The sequence below is a fragment of the Notolepis coatsorum genome, assembly GCF_963971535.1.
Source record: "Notolepis coatsorum genome assembly, chromosome: 5".
Taxonomy (NCBI): Eukaryota; Metazoa; Chordata; class Actinopteri; order Aulopiformes; family Paralepididae; genus Notolepis; species Notolepis coatsorum.
In genome coordinates, this window is record NC_140169.1 from 139,523,685 (window position 1) to 139,543,759 (window position 20,075).

A 20,075-nucleotide genomic window follows, 5' to 3' on the forward strand; every position below is an offset into this window, starting at 1 on the left:
AGCTTAGGGTAGGAAGTACATCATGTTAGGTCCCGCCCACACTAACTTCAGTCAAATAGCTATTTTCCTATCGGCTGGTCCGCAACATAAGCATTTGACATTTACAAAGTCTTTTGTCTCTATAATTGTGAATTTGGCTGCATTTGTGAATGTAATTCAATCTCTATATTGTTTGAATTGAATTAGAGGTCAGCACTGCCTCAGGTCCGTCGCTGATATTCTAATATTCCTGCACCGCGCTCTGTATTCTCCTCAGGTTTGTCCGGGCGGTGATGGAGTTCTATTACCCCTCAGACCGCGAGGTGCAGAGAGACTGTGAGCTCCAGGCATGGGTCAGAGAGATATTCACACACGGCTTCTTAGGAAACAAAAGATCAGGTCATTGGTCATAAAATGTTACGTTATTGACCTAACTATCTATCCAATTTTGAAAGATTGACATGAAATACACAGCCAACGCCAGGGTTCTTACCATACTGTGTATGATATTGACCCCAACAGGAATCCCTGCATGCTTTCACACCGTGGAGGAAGTCGTCAAGTTCGTCACCATGGTGATCTTCACAGTGTCGGCCCAACATGCAGCGGTCAACAACGGACAGGTGAGAAGATGCAACGTGTCCATGGATACCTCTCTTCCGTCTTCTTTGGTCATTTGTTAAGATAAGATAAAGATAGGATATTCCCTTATTGATGAAATGTAGGCGTCATAGCAACACAGGGAGGGGAGGTACAGGTATGGGCAGGTTAATAATAATAATAATAATAATAATACATTATTTATATAGCGCCTTATGGTATCTCAAAGCACTTTACAGACATTGCATTACAGTACATGGACAAATACAGTACATGGACAAATACAGTACATGGACTTTCACAATGACAACATGGTGGGGATACTACAGAGAAAGGGAGACAGCTTAGAGACAAAACAGAGAAAATATTATAATAATAATAATAAAATAAGTTATAATAATAGGCTAATACTAATATATAGGTGTGTGTACAGATGTGTAAATGTAAGTGATGCACGGGTTGCAGGGTCAGGAGTGAGGGTATGCCAGGTTGAACAGGTGGGTTTTGAGGTGGGACTTAAATGTTTCTACGGATGGGGCTTCTTTGATGTGTGATGGGAGTTGATTCCAGAGTCGGGGAGCAGAGGAGGAGGATGATTTGTTTTCTGTGGACTTAAGGCGGTAATAGTGTGGTGTGCTCAGAACGGCTAAGTTGGATGAGCGGAGTGAGCGGGAGGGAGTGTATAGTGTTGAAAGAAGAAACATATAAGTATAGGCAATAAAATTGTATATAAAAAATGTGCAGCATGAACAGCATATACAAAGGTACCGATGAGGGCTTAGTATGCCCTATCAGTCATAATGTACGTTACAATAAATATACTGTAGGCAATAAATAAAAAAGTCACTCATGAAAACGGCAGTGCTGAGCATGTTTTTCTACCTGTGCTAGAGGTTGAACATAATTAAATTTTTTTTTGCAAAAGAGCGTCGCGCTTCTGATCTGTTCCAATAGCCTATAGCAACAGCAGCAGCCACGACCAGCACTCAGAAGTGCTTCCCTCAAGCGTTGCCAGGTCTGCAATGGACACTCCATCTAACGGTTATTTACTGACCGTAAATAAGCTGCACTATGTATCAGCACGCTGCTATAGGCATGAGACATAACTGCTTAGAATATAGGATATAAGAGTAAACAGTAACAAGAAAAATACATTACTTCAATCAAGACAGGTCATTTTGGGAACGGTCATACTTTTGTGTCGTTCACAAAAGAATGACCAGAAATTAAATCGTAGCCTTTTTTTTTTTACAGATTTCCCAGCGCTGATGGAGATTGATTGATTGATTGATTGAACATTTTATTAACAGATTGCAGAATGGGCACAATACACAGTACAGCTCAATACACACACAATTGTTAAGGGAATGCAGACCAGAGAAAAACTTTTGTCTTGTTTACATCAGAGTCCCCCATTTTCAATTCATCATAACCCGACCAGAAGAGTAATTTCATTGTTTCAAGCATCGCTATTGGTTTTTTTTTCTCTTGTTCAGCCCAACCCGGCCGAACTCTGTGATTTAGCTTGTTAAAGAAGCAATATTGTCTTCATAAAAAAGTGACATAGTGCAGGTTTAATTTAATTGTTTTATATTTTAAAGTGAAGTTCAGTTCGATACGACACATGACCCCAAATGACCTGCAATAGAGAGTGTAACATATCTATTTGTCTCTTCGCTCTAGTTTGACTACAACAGCTGGCTCCCCAACAACCCTCCCCTGTTGTGCAAAGCTCCTCCGACCACAAAGGGCCAGTCCAGCGCGGAGACGATCCTGGAGACGCTGCCAGACATCGGCACCACCGTCCAGTTCATGACGACCGGGTGGCTGCTCAGCAAGAAATATAAAGACTTTGTAAGTTTGACACAGTGAGGGCCACAGGACACACGCACGCACGCACGCACGCATCTCACGCATCCAGCTGCATCGCAAGGTCAACACACACACACACACACGCCTCAAGGGATTTCAGAACGAGACTTCTGTTTGTGCTAGATTTCTGTTTCAGTGGCAAAAACAAGCACCTTTACAGAACGTATGTTACTTGGTAACAAGATTAAAATAAGAGGGAAATATTTTCACAGGACATTATGACCGGAGATATTTAAATATGACTTCAACAGATTTTGCCGGTAAAAAATACAGCCATTTTCGGCTAACAGAAACCTGTATGTCCTGTATGTGCAATAATAAATGTTTTCCTTTGTGCACAAACGTATTATCGCTCAAGTCCTCCTATCTAAAATACCTGTATCACCCGTCAACCGATGGTTTATTTTTTGTATGTCCTTTGGTTGCATTGTGTACATTATTCTGATGAATATTTTAATTTTTTAATTCAGTCAGTGTTCAATCAAAAGTTCAACAGGCCTTGCAACAGTGCTTTTCCTGTTCGATTTAAGAGCCACGTTATTCTGCACCTAAACATCCCATCACTGTCCTGTCAGATACCTCTAGCCATACACTCTGACTAATACTTTGATGAACAAACACGATTCACAATATTCTGCATTTTAAACACTTTTCTTTTCCTTCTCCGTCCTGTCAGATACCTCTGGGCACATATCCTGAGGAACACTTTGACGAGCCAGACCTCAAGCACATGATCCAAGAATTCCAAGCGGACTTGTCCTACCTTGGGGAGGACATTGCACAGAGAAACTCAGAGCTTGAAGTGCCCTACAACTACTTAAACCCTACGCAGATAGAGAACAGTGTATCAATATGATGGGCACAACGGATAATGGTTCAATGTCTGATGATGTATAGCTATGGTGGGTGTGAGTATGGCTGAAACTTAACTCTTTCGGTGCCATACCCGAGAAAGGTTGCGTTATCTCGCCATGCGTTGAGTGCCAAAACCCGAGATTTCTTGGATTTTGATCCTTTGATCTTTTCCTTTGATCCCTGTTCTATACGGTCAGCCGGAGCCCTCTAGGTGTCCTTGATTCATCTGCCTACGTTGGAATTGCAATGCCGATCGAATCTCACCAGGTGGCAGTATTGCCTACCTTTTGAATCGCCTACCTTCTCGCCTCAAAACCTATAGTTTCCCGTATACATGAGTAATTACATATAAACTAGTAATCGCGATCGCCAATGGGATCATTAGAATTATTCTTTTTGGAGTACCTTCTGGCTAAGGTAAGGTATATTCTATGTCTATTTTACCGAACCTGAAACATGTTTCTGTAACGATCACTGTGTCATATTTTACCGGACCTAAACCAAGATTTTTGTAACGATCGCATTTTCGTGGTAAGACCTCATATTTCTCATATTTTTTTATATTCAGATCTAATTTTATTGCCTATATTTATGTCTTTCTACTATTACCCTGCCCATAGCTGTACCTCCCCTCCCCCCCTTCCCCATGCTGCTATGATTCCCCCAAGGGGATCAATAAAGGAATATCGTATCTTATCTTATTCCATTGCAGACATCTTGGTCAGCAAACAGGTGATTGTTATCAAATAGAAGTGAACACCATGTTTTCAGAGTCTCATGCAAATTAAGCCAGTAGGCCTAATGGTTGTCAGGCCATTTTTGCAGTGTGGAGTTTTCTCTCCTAATTGGATAAAGTGGGAACGGGATACCAGGAAATGTATTTTGTGTTTACTGCAGAGCGGAGGCACTGGGGAGCATGTTACTGACCAGACACTCTATATCAGTGATGGCTCTCTGAGTGTAGAGGTATTATTTTAACAAACAAATAAATACCACTTAAAGCACCTTTCAAAGGATCAGGTTATGTCTGTGCTAACATGGTTTTTAGTGCTAACATGGCTTTTAGTGCTAATGTCGCTTTTAGAGAGTAAACCATTCTAAACGGCTGACGTTGACAATACTGCAGCAGTGTTTCCACAGAGCTTCGACTGTAGGTCCCAAACCCATGGTTTTCGTGTCTTAATTTTTGTTTTGTTTAGTCAAACGTTTTATTTTCATTTTAAATTGGTTCCTTGAAAGTTTAGAGGCTGATCATAAGAACAATGAAGAAAGCCAGCAAATAATGACAACACTGCATTCTCCCTCTATCTTGCATAGTCTTGGGTACCGCGCCAGACACAGTGTCTATGGGACCATTAGCTGAAGTTTCTGTTGACCTATATCTCAAGCTCTGTGACACGGAAGCAACAGTTGTGATTGGATTGCACCTCTGCTCCTGTAGTGTCGCCTTTCATGTACGGTCTCACATATGAGATTAGAAGGTTCAGAACTGGACATTCTTATGATGATGATGATGATGATGATGATGATGATGATGATGATGATGATGATGATGATGATGATGATGTCACAACAATGGCTACTGACCATTGAAAGATAATATAGACTGGTAGAATTCTGAGAAAGAAATTCCCAAAAAAAACTACTGTAGGCTATACTTGAAAGAAAGTCAGTAGTCATGGTTGATGTTGTTAAAATTAAATTATGAGCGCATTTGATTCTGCTGTAAATTAAAGAATTTTCAAATAATATAAATAATTTAAATAATTTATCTTTCTGACCGTTGCTCCAGTTGCTGATTCCCCGCTTCAACAACACTTTACAGATAAACATTATGGGTCATGAGAGCTCATATTATAAATATTTGAAAATACATGGAATCCAAAAGCAAACCTTTTGTGTTTTGAATTGTGCAAAGCATTATTAAGCAAGGTCTTTCAGCCTCTTGTAAGGAGACAGAACTCAAGATGAGCACACATTCAGAGACGACCTACAGCTCCCCCTGTCTGCCAGACAACGTCACTGCACGAGGTCTGCAGTCTGTCCCCAACTTCTACTACAGGGATTGATTTTGGTTATATTATATTATGATATTATTAGATTAGATTCAAATGTAGTGTCATTATACAGTACAGTACAACACAAATAATTTTGGCATCCAACCAGAGTGCAAATGTTACAATAAAGTGCAATAGTAATATACAATGTGCAGGTGATTAAACTGGGTATAAGATTATAGTAGAGTGTAGTGCTAATAAGATTGTAGTATTTATATGTACAGTGATACAGGTATAAAGACAGTATGGTAGTAGTCCTACTGGCCAGCAACATAACTAGTAAAAGTAGGATATGTACAGATATACATACTGTATAGTATCTATAGATATGTAAAATAATTGTGTGCAGGTAAGTACAGACAGGTGTGGATATATATATATATATATATATATATATATATATATATATATATATATATATATATATATATATATATATATATATATATATATATATATATATATATATATATATGCAGAGACAATAAATATATATACGGTATATACAGCATTATTGTGCATGCTATCATGCAGAGCTATGGGTTATATGCAGGTGTATAAGTAAGTATATAGAGGGGTTATATGCAGGTATATTATTCAGAGAAATAGTGTGAGTAGTGCAATCAGGCACTACTACAAGCCATCAGGTTTCACAACCGTGGCCATGGGTTGCCAATAGTACAGCTGGAGAACTTGAGAGCTGTTAGGACTGTCTGTCTATTAAACACTGCACAGACTCTGCCGCAGTGTGCTATTAAAGTATACGTTGTCTACAGTGTATTGCCATTATATATATATTTTTTTTTTGATCAAATATTTTTCTTTTCGTTTTCTTTTATTTTTTCCAACATGAAACAAAACAACAATACATAAAAATACTTCCCAAGACAGTAACTCAACACCACATGACAAGACAACAACTGATACCACTGTACAGTGATCATCCTACATGGACACTCGCTCGTTCTCTCCCCCCACCCCCCCACCCCCCGCTCACCCCAGGACCTCAACATGAGTCATACATCACAATACATCACTCAGCAAAAAAAAAATCAAAACAAACATTTCCAAACTTATTTATATCCAAACTTATATGCGTTCCCTCAACTTTGCCACTGTAGCCAACCAAATTGCGATATCAGATTCCCTAACCCCTATAACACGTGCCGTGGATATCTCCAAATAGATCATGTCAAGGTAGGTGAGAAACCATACCTTTGGACAGAGTCTATCTGGGTGAAACCAACGTGAGGCAATCAATTTTTTTGCGGCTGTGAGGCCGGCCAAAATGGGTTTTTTCACCTGTATAGAGGTCGGTAATTTAGAGAGATCATTCAATAATAATACAGAAGGAGATACAGGTATGGTTAGAGAGAAAATGTCTGAGAGCTGATATGTAACATTTTCCCAAAAAATCACAACAGGAGGGCATTCCCAGTACATATGCATAAATGTACCTATGGCGCCATTTGGACACAAGGTACATAGAGAGTCAGGTCTGAGACCCATTGAATTCAATCGTCTAGGGGTTAAATAAGTCCTGTGAATAAGATTTTGATGAATCTGTTGGTGATCTGGGTTGTGTGAGGATAACCGAACATTTTCCCAGACTGCATCCCAATCAAAATCTATATCCAACTCCGGAACATCCTTTCTCCAAATCGTATCCAGGGGGAGCTCTTTATACGAGGTCATGAGTAAATGGCGATAAAAGTCCGAAACGAAGCCTCTCGATGTCTCTTTGTCATAAAATAATTTGTGAAAGCGGTGATGCACTAGTGGAGCATCCCATGGCACGCCATGAGCCTTCAGAGCTGCTCTTATTTGTAAATAAAAGAAAAAGGAGGTTCCGGGGAGATCATATCCGTTGGATATATCCTGGAAAGAGCGGAGACCAGAGTTATCGAAGATATCCCCCAATGTGTGGATGCCTTTCTTTTCCCATCTAGGGTACCTAATAGGTTGTTGTCCAATAAGGAGAAGATTGTTATTAAATAGAGGGGAATGCGTGTGCCATTGATGGCGGTTTGTACCCACTTTCTGAGTGTCACGCCAAGTTTGGATCACATGTGTGATTAAAGGGCCAAATTGTAATTTACATTGTTTAATTGATATGTTGGTATACACAATATCCTGAAGTCTATATGGGGACACCAACTTCTCCTCCAATGGTCGCCAAGATACAGCTGCTTGAGCGTCAAACCAAGTGATCAAAGGTCTCAGAGAGAAAGCTTGAAAATAATATTTAAAGTCTGGAAATGCTAAGCCCCCATCGAGTTTACTCCTTTGGGCAGTTGATCTCTTCAAGCGCGGGCGTTTATTGTTCCAAACAAATTTATACGAGGCAGAGTGCAATTTCTGCCAGTAACCAACAGGAGGAGGTAACGGGAGCATGGAGCTGATAAAGTAATTAATTCTGGGTAAAATATTCACTTTAATTATTGACGCACGGGCCTGTAATGCATTTTTTTATTTGGACCATCTGTTAAAGTCATTATATTATTATTGTTCTATTATTATTATTATTATTATTATTATTATTATTATTATTATTATTATTATTATTATTATTATTATTATTATTATTATTATTATTATTATTATTATTATTATTATTATTATTATTATTATTATTATTATTTATATTATTACCTTTTCCTGCCTCTACCTCATCTCCCTATGCTATGACACCTGCATTTCAACAGTGGCAGAGGTGGTACAGCAATAATCCGGAGGTTCCCCATTTGATTCTGGCTCCTCCCGGGCAGTGTGTCGAAGTGTCCTTGAGCAAGACACTTAACCCCTAACTGCTCCCGATGAGCAGGTTGGTACCTTGCATGCATTGCCTCCGCCGTCGGTGTGTGAATGTGTGAGTGAATGGGTAAAATGTGAGGAACAAATTGTAAAGCGTTTTGGATATAAGCGCTATATAAATGCACCATTTACCATTTACTTGACTTGAGTGATTGATGTTTTGATGTTCAGTTTTGTGCAGTGGTCAGTGTTGTAGCACTCGAGTCCAGGAGTGATTTTCAGGACTCGTGACTCGACTTGGACTTGAGCACTGATGACTCGGACTTGGCCTCGAGCCTTGACTGCATTTGGACTCGGAAGGTGCAGGCGAGGACTCGGACTTGATAAATAGTTTTTATTTTATTTAATTTTTTTGTAATAGGCCCTAATCATTTGGCATAAGATATCGATGGCTATATTAATACCGTAACATTATTTAATTTCGATGGTGACCGCTGTGTCATTTATGTTTAAATGTAGACCTATTTTTATTTGTATGTCAGCTCTTTGACTGCCAGAGTGGAGTGGACTCAACCTTGATGACTTGGACTCGGGCTCTTCTTTGGTGACTCGGACTTGGACTCAAACACTGGGGACTCGAGACTCGACTAGGACTCGAGATTTAGTGACTCGACTACAACACTGGCAGTGGTACAGTAGAGCACTGCTACACCTCAGACAATGATTAGTCCAAAGACACTGAGCTGCAGGCATGGGTCAAAGAGATCTTCACCTAAGTGGGTTTCAAGGAAAGAACAGCTCAGCTACTTCACCTGTGTCTAATGATACGCTCCCCCCATGTCCTATATAACAAGGAGAGTTTGACGTACAGTTCATGTTCAACATTGCAGTCCTGACAGGAACTCCTGAAGCCCTTCTCCTGCGGAAAGGCAGGTCAGGTACTGTACTCCTTTCCAGAGTGAGAGTAGAAAATGCACAACTTTATCATTTTAATTCCCCTAAGGGGACATATTTATATAACTTCTCGACTATTTTACTGGTGTAAAGCACTTTGAACTGCAATCCCCTGTATGAAAGGTGCTATACAAATAAAGTTATTATTATTATTATTATTATTATTATTATTATTATTATTATTATATATGACTTCCTTGAATCTGTGCTACATGTTTTGTTTGCTAATTCATTTTTGGTTGGTGTTGCACACACCACATTTCTTGCACACACCATTATTTCCTTCCCTGCCTGGCTACCCCACACCCAAAAGTAAAAACGTTCATGAACTGGGCAGTAATAATAAACTTTATTTGACTTTTCATACAGAAAACAGTAGATTAGTTCGGCGGTGTCCCTGGCTCCACAAAGCACCGCTAATTGATTGATCAAAGCTCATTCATCCTCTTATGACATCGCAAACTGTAATAATTCTGAACAGCTTGTTTAAGCTTGTTAATAATCTTTGTTGACCCTGGCCAAACAGCAAGGATTATCAATGTAATTTCCCCCCAGCACTTAAATAATATTACAGGTGGCCAAATCCATACAAAGACTATAAGCAAACCCATTTTCCATAATGTTAAGTTACATCACCGATCATTTAATGCCAATAGTATTATCAAATTATTTTCTATAGCAGGTTAGTTAGAGTTGATGGCCACCGAAATGTAAAATGAAAATGTGTGACCTATGGTATTATTATTAGTGTGGGTGACACAGTCACACACTCTTAGGATCTATATTATTTCTTTCTTTATTATTCCACCGTTTTGTGTTCCGCTACTTACCCCAGAGCTACGTGTAAGGTATCAAAACGACCGGCTTGCCCCAACTCGAGTTGCTATTACTTTTTGGAAAGATTCACTGCATGGTTTGGGTAAAAATCAACTCTAAATGGGCCATTTTCATCCATAGGAATGAATGGCGTAATGTTCAAAACTAGAGTGTAGAAGCTGCATTTTTTTTGTTATTCCCCCCCCCCCCCTATTATAAACACTTGTATTCCTCAGATTCCTCTTGTACCCCGATGAGTACTTTGACGAGCCGGTTCCCTAGCAGCTGATTAAGAAACTCCAGAGTGAATTTAACATTCCTCACAGCCGCAGCGGTAATCACAGAGAGGAATCCAGAGCTACATGAACCCCCGGTGACATGAAGAACAGCGTGGCCATATGAGCTGATTAGTGGTCAATGCATAAGCACCAACATGTTCTTTTAGGACCAATTAAGAATGCGATACATGCGATTCATTATGTTCTCAGAAGAGTTGGAGCTTTTTGAAAATCCTCTAAAAGACATCGTAATTGAAAAAGGTTGTTGTGTTTTATATTTTTTAGGCGGTTCCACCATTTTGTTTACATTTTGATTGACTATTGGGCCTGAAAAGGTTGGAACAGTCTGAAAGAATACTATTATGGTAAAAGATAAAGTCCTCTATTCAATATTCTACCCAATGAAAAGTATTGAAGTGCTTGATATTAAAATGTACTAATGTAATATAAACATCATGTCTTCATGTTCTTGTACAAATAAACATTCCTTCATTCATGCATTAACCTCGAGGTAAAAGGGTGGTGGCTCAGTCATGGCTGCCATGATGGCTTCCACTTCATGTTGACTGGCTTGAGTACATAATTTGTATTGCACGTCTTATATTGTACATGTACTTGTAAAACTAAGTAGTACTCGCAAGTGTTAGATACATTTGGTGAGAAAAGATTTGGATATTTCCTAGTTTTCTGTCTTCACATCACTGTGCACAAACACATCCATTCGAATCCTGCTCAGTCAAATATTTATAGCTGGTGTGTAGTGCCTGCCATCTCTATGTACCCTTGAGCAAGGCACAGAACCTCCAAACTGCTCCAGGGGCACTGCACAATGAACTCAATATGAGACATGGATATAACACAAGGCAAGCATTAGATTCATGCTTTCCTTTACCTCTACCAAAAACAAATGCTCTGAAAAAGACGGTAATGTATAGAGCAGTTGCTTATTGGAATGATATACCGAGAAATATAACTATGGTAAGGAACAAATGTATGTTTTAAAAAAAAAAGTAAAAAGTTGCGCTCATGAATAACGAGATACATTTTGGTCATTGACTTATTATGGAAATATAAAGGTGATCGGTGACTTGAGTAAAGTTATGCTATATTATGAGTTAAAATCATATGAACGATTTTGATCTGTTTTGTTCTTATGGACTGATTATATGGAATATGTATTTTATGGTTGGAGAATTGTGATATCTGACTTATGAATATTGAGTGAGCTTTGATTCACTTGTTTTGTTTGTTGTGATGTTTCCTTGTGAGTACTTCAATGTGTGTGGTTTTATATTTTTATTTTACTTTTTTTGTGTTTGTATTTTAAATGTTTGGACCCCAGGAAGAGTAGTCTCACTTTGGTGTCTGTAGACTAATGGGGATCCACAATAAAACAAAACAAAAACGTATGAAATGGCTATGTATGGGGGGGGGGGGGCAGTGTGTGTTTAACTAGGAGGGAAAAGAGACATTTCAATTGCCTTGTGTACAATGACAATAAAGTAAGAACGAAAACTCGATGTCCATATTAACCCTTCAGCACTGGTACAACACACTGGCACAGGATTTGTATTTCATTAACCCTTTCACTATACCACACTACAGAAGGTTAACCGTCTGTAGTGTGGTTGTGAAAGGGTTAACACTTTGTCTGTGGCAGTGAAAAGGGTTAACAATTTGTTAGTGAAAGGGTTAAACTGAAGGTCTTCTCTGCAGAGCAAGGGAAAGGAAAGCCGTCGCATACCTGGGTAGAAATTATTATACCTGGTATATAAATTATTATTATTCTTACCCCGACTGTTGTCCAGCCTGTCCTAAGTGATGACTGAACAGCTTCAACCAGAAGACAATCTGAAAGTCTGGGTCTGACAAGCTTCATCCTCTTGTTTTTCCTATCGTCTGCCCATGTAATTGATCTACTTCAACTGGCCCTCAAATAGTGTCTTCCATCAATACGGACCTTTTGCTTCCCATCTACGTGCTCCAAGGTTTTATTTCGGCAGTTCATCCCCATATAGAGGTTGGAAAATGATTGTGAGATTGGCTTAAAGGGGTGGTTTTTTGGAAGCCTATAGCCCATTTTCTTTTTTTACTGACAAATATTGTTGATTGGTAGAATCCCTTCTCAGCGGTCCATGTTGTTCCTCATACTAGCTCTGGATAGTTGGCCACAAACCAATGAAAGGTCTCCACAGTGCACACACAGTAGATTTCATTGAACCTCAGTCAGCTGATATAGGCCACAGTTCAACCCCATTATTTTTGCATTGGTTTGTGGCCAACTAGTATGATGGTGCTGAGAAAGGACTCCAATCAACATCATTGGAGAGTAGGAAATAGGGCTAGGGTTCCACAAATCAAACAATCAACAATAGTGATTTTATTTTATACATAAACGTACATTCCTCTGTGGCATACAATCAAGGTCTTCCTGGAAGACTTTTCAGTTGCTGGGATTTCTTTCATTTCAAATAATAATCACGTAAAATAAGTGCATAAAAGGTGAAGACTTTATTAAACGGTATTAAAATCACATGCATCGCTAGGATATCTCCATGTGACTTCTGTTTTGATTTGCTTATTATTGTCCATTATTCTACCCATCTGGTCAACAGACTTGAGAGTCCTGGGGGGGGGGGGGGGGGGTATTTCACAAAGGAGCATTATGCAGTAAGCCAGATAACTTTCCCAAAGCATTCAATATTCTTAACAGTTATCAATATGTATGACAGAATCACATTCATAAACATTAATATTCCAAGTTCTGTGTTACACATTCAAATCCAAAACATTTAGATATAGTTAAATATTTTTAACAGAGTACCTGCTCATCCTCCTCTGTGAAATACCCCCCGTTTGTACATGTGTCACCCTCTTAAAAAAGGACTCAAAAGACTGCAACACCATTTTGGTAAAACGAGTATGATTGAAATGCAAAAGGAGTTGCAAATCTTATTTAAAGTGCTAGCATAACTTATGTTATGCGGAAATGTTGCAATATGGCAAACAATTTGCTCAATCATGACTAAGGCAAGACACAGTGAAAACATTAAAGGGGCACTCCACCAAAATAACAATGCCGATTTATTTTGCACATGATCTCACACATGCAAAAACTCGAAACCGTTTTGCACACATTCCTCTAGTAAGTTGGACAGTTATCGAGAGTGAATGAGTTTGAATGTGGCCACCAGTGATGTCATCGGGGACATTGAATCCTTGTGTTGTGTTAATTACAGCTCAATAAAAAGACAAGTTAGCGGTCCCTACGAGCGCCATCATTTCATGGTGCTTTAATTAACACACGACACAAGGATTATATGTCCCCGATGACATCACTGGTGGCCATAATGAAACTAATTTACTCTCGATAACTGTCCAACTAAATGAACGTGTGCAAAACTGTTTGGGTTTTTGGACGCGTGCGAGAGTATGTGCAAAATAAATCAGCATTGTTCTTTTTGGTGAACTGCCCCTTTAACCAACTCAGAGAATAACAAAATAAATCTGCTATTATGCATCTTTGTCTATTGTGTATCTTTGTCTCGCGCAAGAAAATAGTTACCAAAACAGGGGCACAAGTGCAACACCAATCCATGCAAAGTTAAACGTCAGAACTGCAGTTTTTGCTATTATGGTCCAGAAACCAAAAACCGTTTCGAGGTTAAGTGTTATTTCATGTTGCATTAAGGCCTCTCCTCAAACCCACATGCGTTTTTTTTTTATCTCTTTTTCTTCCCTCTCAAAGTAGAAAATAAATGTATCAAAACCCCCTAAAGTATTAAATTACACAGTGACGGGTGAAGCTACGGGTCAGGCGGGCGTGAGGTCGGGCGCGATGTGACGGAGGACCCCGCGCAGGGAGTGGCCGTCCCGCACGGTGCACATGGCGGGCAGGGGCACGGGCTCCGTCCTGCGCTCCACCGCGTTGAAGCGGCACTTCTTGAGGTGGTTGGACATGCTGGGGAGGTCTGCGAAGCACCAGGACGACACGGGGCTGAAGGCGGTGCTGAATCTCCACACCTGGGAGACGGGGGGTGAAAGGCAGGTCGTTGGAACAAAGAGGGGACGGGCGATAAATATGAGCTTTAACCCTTTCACTGCCACACACCTTTCACTACCACACTACAGACGGTTAACCGTCTGTAGTGTGGTAGTGAAATGGTTAACCTTCTGTAGTGTGGTAGTGAAAGGGTTAACCTTATGTAGTGTGGTTGTGAACGGGTTAACCCTTTGGTAGTGTGGTAGTGAAAGGGTTCATTAAAAAGCACACGTGGGTATTGGTCTGTTTGTATTTATATATATATATATATATATATATATATATATTTTTTTAATCCTCTTTTTCTCCACCTGATTTTCTGTGCTTTTCCTCCCATCCCAATTTAGTCGTTATGCCAATTCCCCCCTCACCTACTGGTCGGTCTAAGGAGCCCTGAGGTCCACCACATGCTTCCTCCGACACATGCAGAGACAGCCAGCGGCTCTCTTTTCACCGGACAGCGCGGACTCTCATTGGTGAAGTGTAATGCGTGGGAGGTCCCGCTGCCTTCACCACTTCCTGCCTTTTGCTGTGCAGGCGCCCTGACCTGACCTGTAGGAGTTGCTGTCCACAACGCCAGATTACCACCCCATCGACCTCCCGCTAACTCAGCCAAACGAGTTAGTATGATGGCTGGCCCAAGCCGGAGGCAATGCTGACACCCGGATTCGAGACCGGAGTCTCTCGCATTGCATTTATATATTTTAACATTATCTCCAGGTTTTTAGTTTTAAGCAAAATACAAATCCGATATGTATTGTATTTTGACTGCCGATATATGGCCGATAATATAAATGCCATTTTCGTGACCGTTTTACTCAAGAGTGTTGCTCAATCAAATTCACAAATTGGACAGTAGAATACCGGTCATTGTTGTTAAAAAGATGTAATTTGGTCAACTGAGTTTTCCACAGTAGTTCAGCTAAGTGCAAGACACACTAGAGACATCAGCAGGACGGGAGGCACGCTAATAATAACGTTTAGTGAAAATCTTCACATCCACTGACAAAAGGCATAGGATTAAAAGATTGATCATGACATTTTGAGAATGAATTTGATTTAAAAACCAGACACTTCGATATAGATTGTTTTCTATATTTCTTCGTACAAGTTACATTCGATTTTCAGCAGAAGTAATGCTAGTGGATACTGTGCCACTCACCTTGCATTTTACCTGCCACGACACGGTGCCAAGGAAGCTTTGCACACACAAGGGATGCTGCGTCCTCTCCCATTGGAGTTCCACAATGCCCCTGGCCTGAAGCAGGCTGGCACACACCTCCCTCATGCTCCGTGATACCATGGCCAGCTGGCACAGGCTGAAGCTGTCCAGGAACCCGGCCACGTGCCACAGTATCTCAATGGGAAGCATGCTGAGCTGGTCGGGCTGGCAGGCACTCAGAGGTCTCACCCCCGGGCACAGCTGGACCCCGAAGGACCTCAGGTGCCTGTCGTGAACGACCTTGGCCCCCCGGGCGGAGGGGTGGAACCTCCGCTGGGAGAACGTGCAGCCGTAGTAGGCGAGCGGGCAGCGGTGCTCCATCCAGCCGTTGAGGCCGGCGTGGATGTCGCCGTGGACGTTCGTGAAGTGGGAGGAGAACTGGTCCCTGCGGAACGACTGGGCGCACACGAAGGGGAACATGTGCTGGTAGCGGGTGGGGGGAAGGTAGCGATTGTGCGGGACCTGAATGAATGAATGAATGAAAACTTTATTTAACAGATTGGAGAATGGGTACAATACAGTACGGCTCAATACACGCAATTGTTAAGGGGATGCAGACCAGAGAAAGACGTTTGTCTTGTTTACATCAGGGTCCCCCATTTTCAATTCATAGTGACATTTATGACATACATGACATGACGACATACATGACATACAGGTATATAGTACTGTTACATTTGTGACATATACGATATGCAAAATATACAATACAGTTACCTCCTCCAGCTCCAGGGCTTCCAGGACCAGGCCGAGGCGGAGGGTGCGGAAGGGGCTGGGGTAGGAGAGCTGCGGGGCGGCGTGGTCGCAGGCCGACGCCGACGCCATGTCGCCCACCCGGGTGTTGGTCACCAAGATGGCCGCCGGAAAGGTGAAGGTCTGCGTGCCGAAGTCGACGTGGTAGCCGTCGACGTAGACCGTGTCGGAGATCCTCCTGCATTCTCTGGACTCCTCCAAGCAGAAGAAGAGCGCCGCCGTGATCAGATCGATCTCCCCCAGACCCATAGGGTCCTCCTCCTGCTCCAGGTCGGAGGTGTCCACCGCTTTGTCCTCCGTCGGGGGTCGCACTCGCGACCTACGCCACGCCCTCCTTCCGTTGGTCAGTGAAAACTGGCCGGGGCCCCTGAGCAGCTGGTAGCTGTGGAACTTCCGTTCCGGCCCCCGGTCTTCTAAAAGCACCAGGCCCCTGTCCTCCAGGACCACGTGGCCGGCCCTCTGCGCGACACCCTGGTTGACGTGCAGCGGCGGTGCCAGCGGAGCGGGTGGCGGCTGACGAGCAGAGGCCTCCCGAGCGAAGACAGCGTCCCCGTCTGCTTGCCTCTCCCCCGGGCAGGCGGGCTCCAGAGAGGCGGCCCCCCCGCTGCTGATTCCTGACAGTTTCTTTTCCGTGTCTAAGATCTGCAACCCGGCTCCGATGTGAGCCACTTTACCACTCAAACAGCCGCGACAAACGCTCTGCTCGTCCATCCCTTTCACGTCCAAAACGCCAGCGGCCGCGGGGGCACTGGCTTCCAGCCCGTTGTGAAGCTCCTCCTCCTCCTCCTCCTCCCTGCACTCCCGTACGGCAGCTACTTTCTTCTTACACTCGGCACCGGCGTCAGAGAAGCTGGCGCCGCTGAAGACGTCCAAGGCGGCAGCTAAGCTTCTCGCCGTCTCCACCGTGGCCTCGTAGAGTTTACTGTATTGCTCCTCGTTCAAACCGTTAATTCCATTTGCGATTTTCTCCCGTGCCCAGCCCGGCGGCGGTTCCGGCTGAACCGACGACGACGCCGATGGCGACTCTGAGGCCGCGGGAGCAGCCACGGGCGGGGAGGACGGATCAGTCGCGCCGTCGCCCGGCGGCTCCCTCTCCGCGGTGGGGGCCATGGCGACCACCTTGAGGGACTCGAGCAGCGTGCGCTGATCCTGGAGGGCGAGAGCCATGTCCAGCTGCTCCACCTCCTCCACCCCCCGGCTCAGACTCTCGTAGGAGGTGTAGTCCAGACAACTGACGGGCCATCGGTTCCACTCCATGGTGCAGCACACCACCCCGGCCGGGCACACGTCCAGGTGGGCGGACATGCGGTTGCGCACCAGGGTGGCAGGGCAGCCGGAGCCACTGTTCAGGCAGGGAACCCGCTCCAACGGGCACAGCAGGTGGTGCTCTGTGGTTTTACAGGAGTGAAACGCAGCCCCGCACACCAGGGGGCAGTTGACGAGGCTGCAGGAAATGCCCGGTTTAGGTCTCGTCGTGCATCTATGGTTCACACACGACATGCAGTGGACATGGTGCTCGTCCATTTTCAAAAAGGGATGGGGAGCGGAGTGCTTCCGACGGTGGGTGCACTGCTCTGACAAAGGGGAAAGCAGATTGTAGTCATTTATTTACAGTACACCTCAATTTATTCTCCTCAAATCTAGTCCAATATTGAAATCAGAATCAAAATGTACATGAAACAACAATCCCCAGGGAGAAGGGTGTATATATTGAAGGAAACAACTGTTAGTATAATGGGACTCTGGATGAATAATGACAACATTTGCACTGTCCAGCTAAGAGCCAACTAAGTCAACAATAGTTACCTGGCCAGGTTTGTTAAATCAGTCAAATCGTGTCATACTAGTTAACTGTAGCTTAACGTTACAGCTCATCTGACGTTACTGGGTATAGCTTGCTTGCTAGCTTATTAAATGCATAAACAAAGGTTCCATGACTCCATGAACAAGTCAGTTGGCCAATCAAAAAAAACGTTTGCTATTTTTTCTTCTTAGCTTGCTGATAATCAACGTTACAATCAGTCATCGAAGTTATTGACAAGAGGACAGTGTCACACTGGGACCGACACCGGCTAACTAGCATCAGTTGCAAGCTGTCCCATCAACAACATCTCTCAACTTATTTCGACTAGCTAACAATGGGAAGCTAGTGTTACAGTAGTAGCTAACAGCAGCTATAGCGTTCGCTCAAACTTCATCCTCCCCCAACAACAACACGTCACGTCAGTAAACAAACTAACGTTTTTTAGTGGCTTCTTCTTACCTTGTGGGTTAATTGTATTATTTATCAGCTTGGTGTGTTTGTAGCTAGCCAGCCAGAGCCACACTGCTCTTTGGAAGCTAGCTAGCTAGGTTAGCATCATCACTACTCGTCAATGGTACACTGGTTGACGAAACATGGCTTGGTTTCAAAACCAAATTCTCAGCAATACTAAACGACATGGCCCCCCTAAGAACCACCAGGGTAAAAAATCGCGCTGAGCCGTGGATGCACTCCGAAATACTGGCCGCTATGAAAACCAGAGACAAAAAATGCTCTGAGTTTCGTAAAAGTCAGTCAAAGCTTACTAAAAGCACGAGCAGTGAACTCCAAGCCCACGTGACTGAACTCAAACTAGAAAGAAACAGACTAAGAAACGACGTAAACTCCATGATCAAAACTGCAAAAAAGAATTTCATCAATGACAAAACTGAGGAAAACAAAAACAAACCACGTGAACTTTGGAAATTACTCAATAATCAACTAGGATGCAGTAAAAAACTTAAAACCAGATTCTCAAACATAAACATAAAAACTGACAACACGCTCATCACAGACAAGCTGGATGTAGCCAATTACTTAAACATTTTCTTCACAAACATAGCCACAACACTGGTAAACAAACTACCCTCCCACTCAGGGCTTTATGGGGTAGAACACATAGTAGCTTTCTACAAAAACCTAGGGGTCCGCAAGGACGACTTCAAGCTGGAAACGGTAACAACAGATGAGGTACTCAATAAACTGAGCGCCCTCCAACCTAACAAGGCCACTGGCCATGACAACATCCCCTCCAAATTCCTCAGAGACTCAGCAGCCGCCATCACACCAATCATCACACACATAATAAACCTCTCCATAAAACAGGGACACGTCCCCAAGGACTTCAAAATTGCGAGGGTGACCCCTCTGCACAAAAAGGGCAGCAAATTAGACCCAGGCAACTACCGCCCTGTTTCTATTCTCACCTCCATCTCGAAAGTCATGGAAAAAATAGTCTACGAACAGGTCGAAAGGTACCTAGCGGAAAAAAATCTAATCTACGAATTCCAATCTGGCTTCAGAACATCCCACTCCACTGACACATGCCTTCTCTATTTGAATGACCACATCAAACAAGAGGTGGACGCAGGCAAATACTGCGGCATGGTCATGCTGGACCTACAAAAGGCCTTTGACACGGTCAATCACTCCATTCTGATTGACAAGCTAAAAGCAATTGGTTTTGATAGTCTATCAGTGAGCTGGATGCAATCCTACCTTGAGGGGAGGGAACAGATGGTGGAGGTAAACGGTACCCTATCCCCCCCCCTCACAGTGAGCTGTGGTGTTCCACAAGGAAGCATACTAGGACCGCTACTGTTCCTAATTTATGCAAATGACATGTCGTCAGCTTGTGACTGCAACTTGTTCCTGTTTGCGGACGACTCAGCCCTGCTGGTCTCTGACAAGAACAAGTTACAGGTTGAAAAAACCCTCAGCTCGGAACTAGGCAGAATCTGCATATGGCTCGCTGATAACAAACTATCATTACACATGGGCAAAACAGAGTCCATTCTCTTCGGTTCAAATAACAAACTCAGCAAGACCGACGGCTTCTCAGTTACAGTGGGTGACAATATTGTCACAAGGA

General features: G+C 42.8%; 2 protein-coding genes across 3 annotated transcripts in view; one reads left to right on the forward strand and one right to left on the reverse strand.

The window, feature by feature from the left end:
* LOC311229110 (hydroperoxide isomerase ALOXE3) overlaps window positions 1-4,007 on the forward strand; it is a 42,322-nt gene extending 38,315 nt beyond the window's left edge. The window contains exons 12-15 of the mRNA XM_084315128.1: window positions 257-378; window positions 502-602; window positions 2,263-2,433; window positions 3,128-4,007. Of these exons, the coding sequence (XP_084171254.1) occupies window positions 257-378; window positions 502-602; window positions 2,263-2,433; window positions 3,128-3,307 (574 nt within the window). The 3' untranslated portion in view covers window positions 3,308-4,007. The remainder of the gene's footprint in view (window positions 1-256; window positions 379-501; window positions 603-2,262; window positions 2,434-3,127) is intronic.
* Window positions 4,008-12,671: 8,664 nt separating this feature from the next.
* LOC311229109 (F-box only protein 30-like) lies at window positions 12,672-18,584 on the reverse strand. Of its 2 annotated transcripts, none has more exons than XM_084315127.1 (4): window positions 18,446-18,584; window positions 16,147-17,751; window positions 15,370-15,891; window positions 12,672-14,188 (listed from the first exon to the last, which is right to left on the reverse strand). In XM_084315127.1, exons 2-4 carry the CDS (start codon window positions 17,704-17,706, stop codon window positions 13,979-13,981), a joined length of 2,292 nt encoding a protein of 763 aa, XP_084171253.1. In that variant the 5' UTR covers window positions 17,707-17,751; window positions 18,446-18,584; the 3' UTR covers window positions 12,672-13,978. The 2 variants fall into 2 exon arrangements, with proteins under 2 accessions (XP_084171253.1, XP_084171252.1); XM_084315126.1 differs by having other exon boundaries at window positions 16,147-17,756.
* Window positions 18,585-20,075: the final 1,491 nt, after the last annotated feature.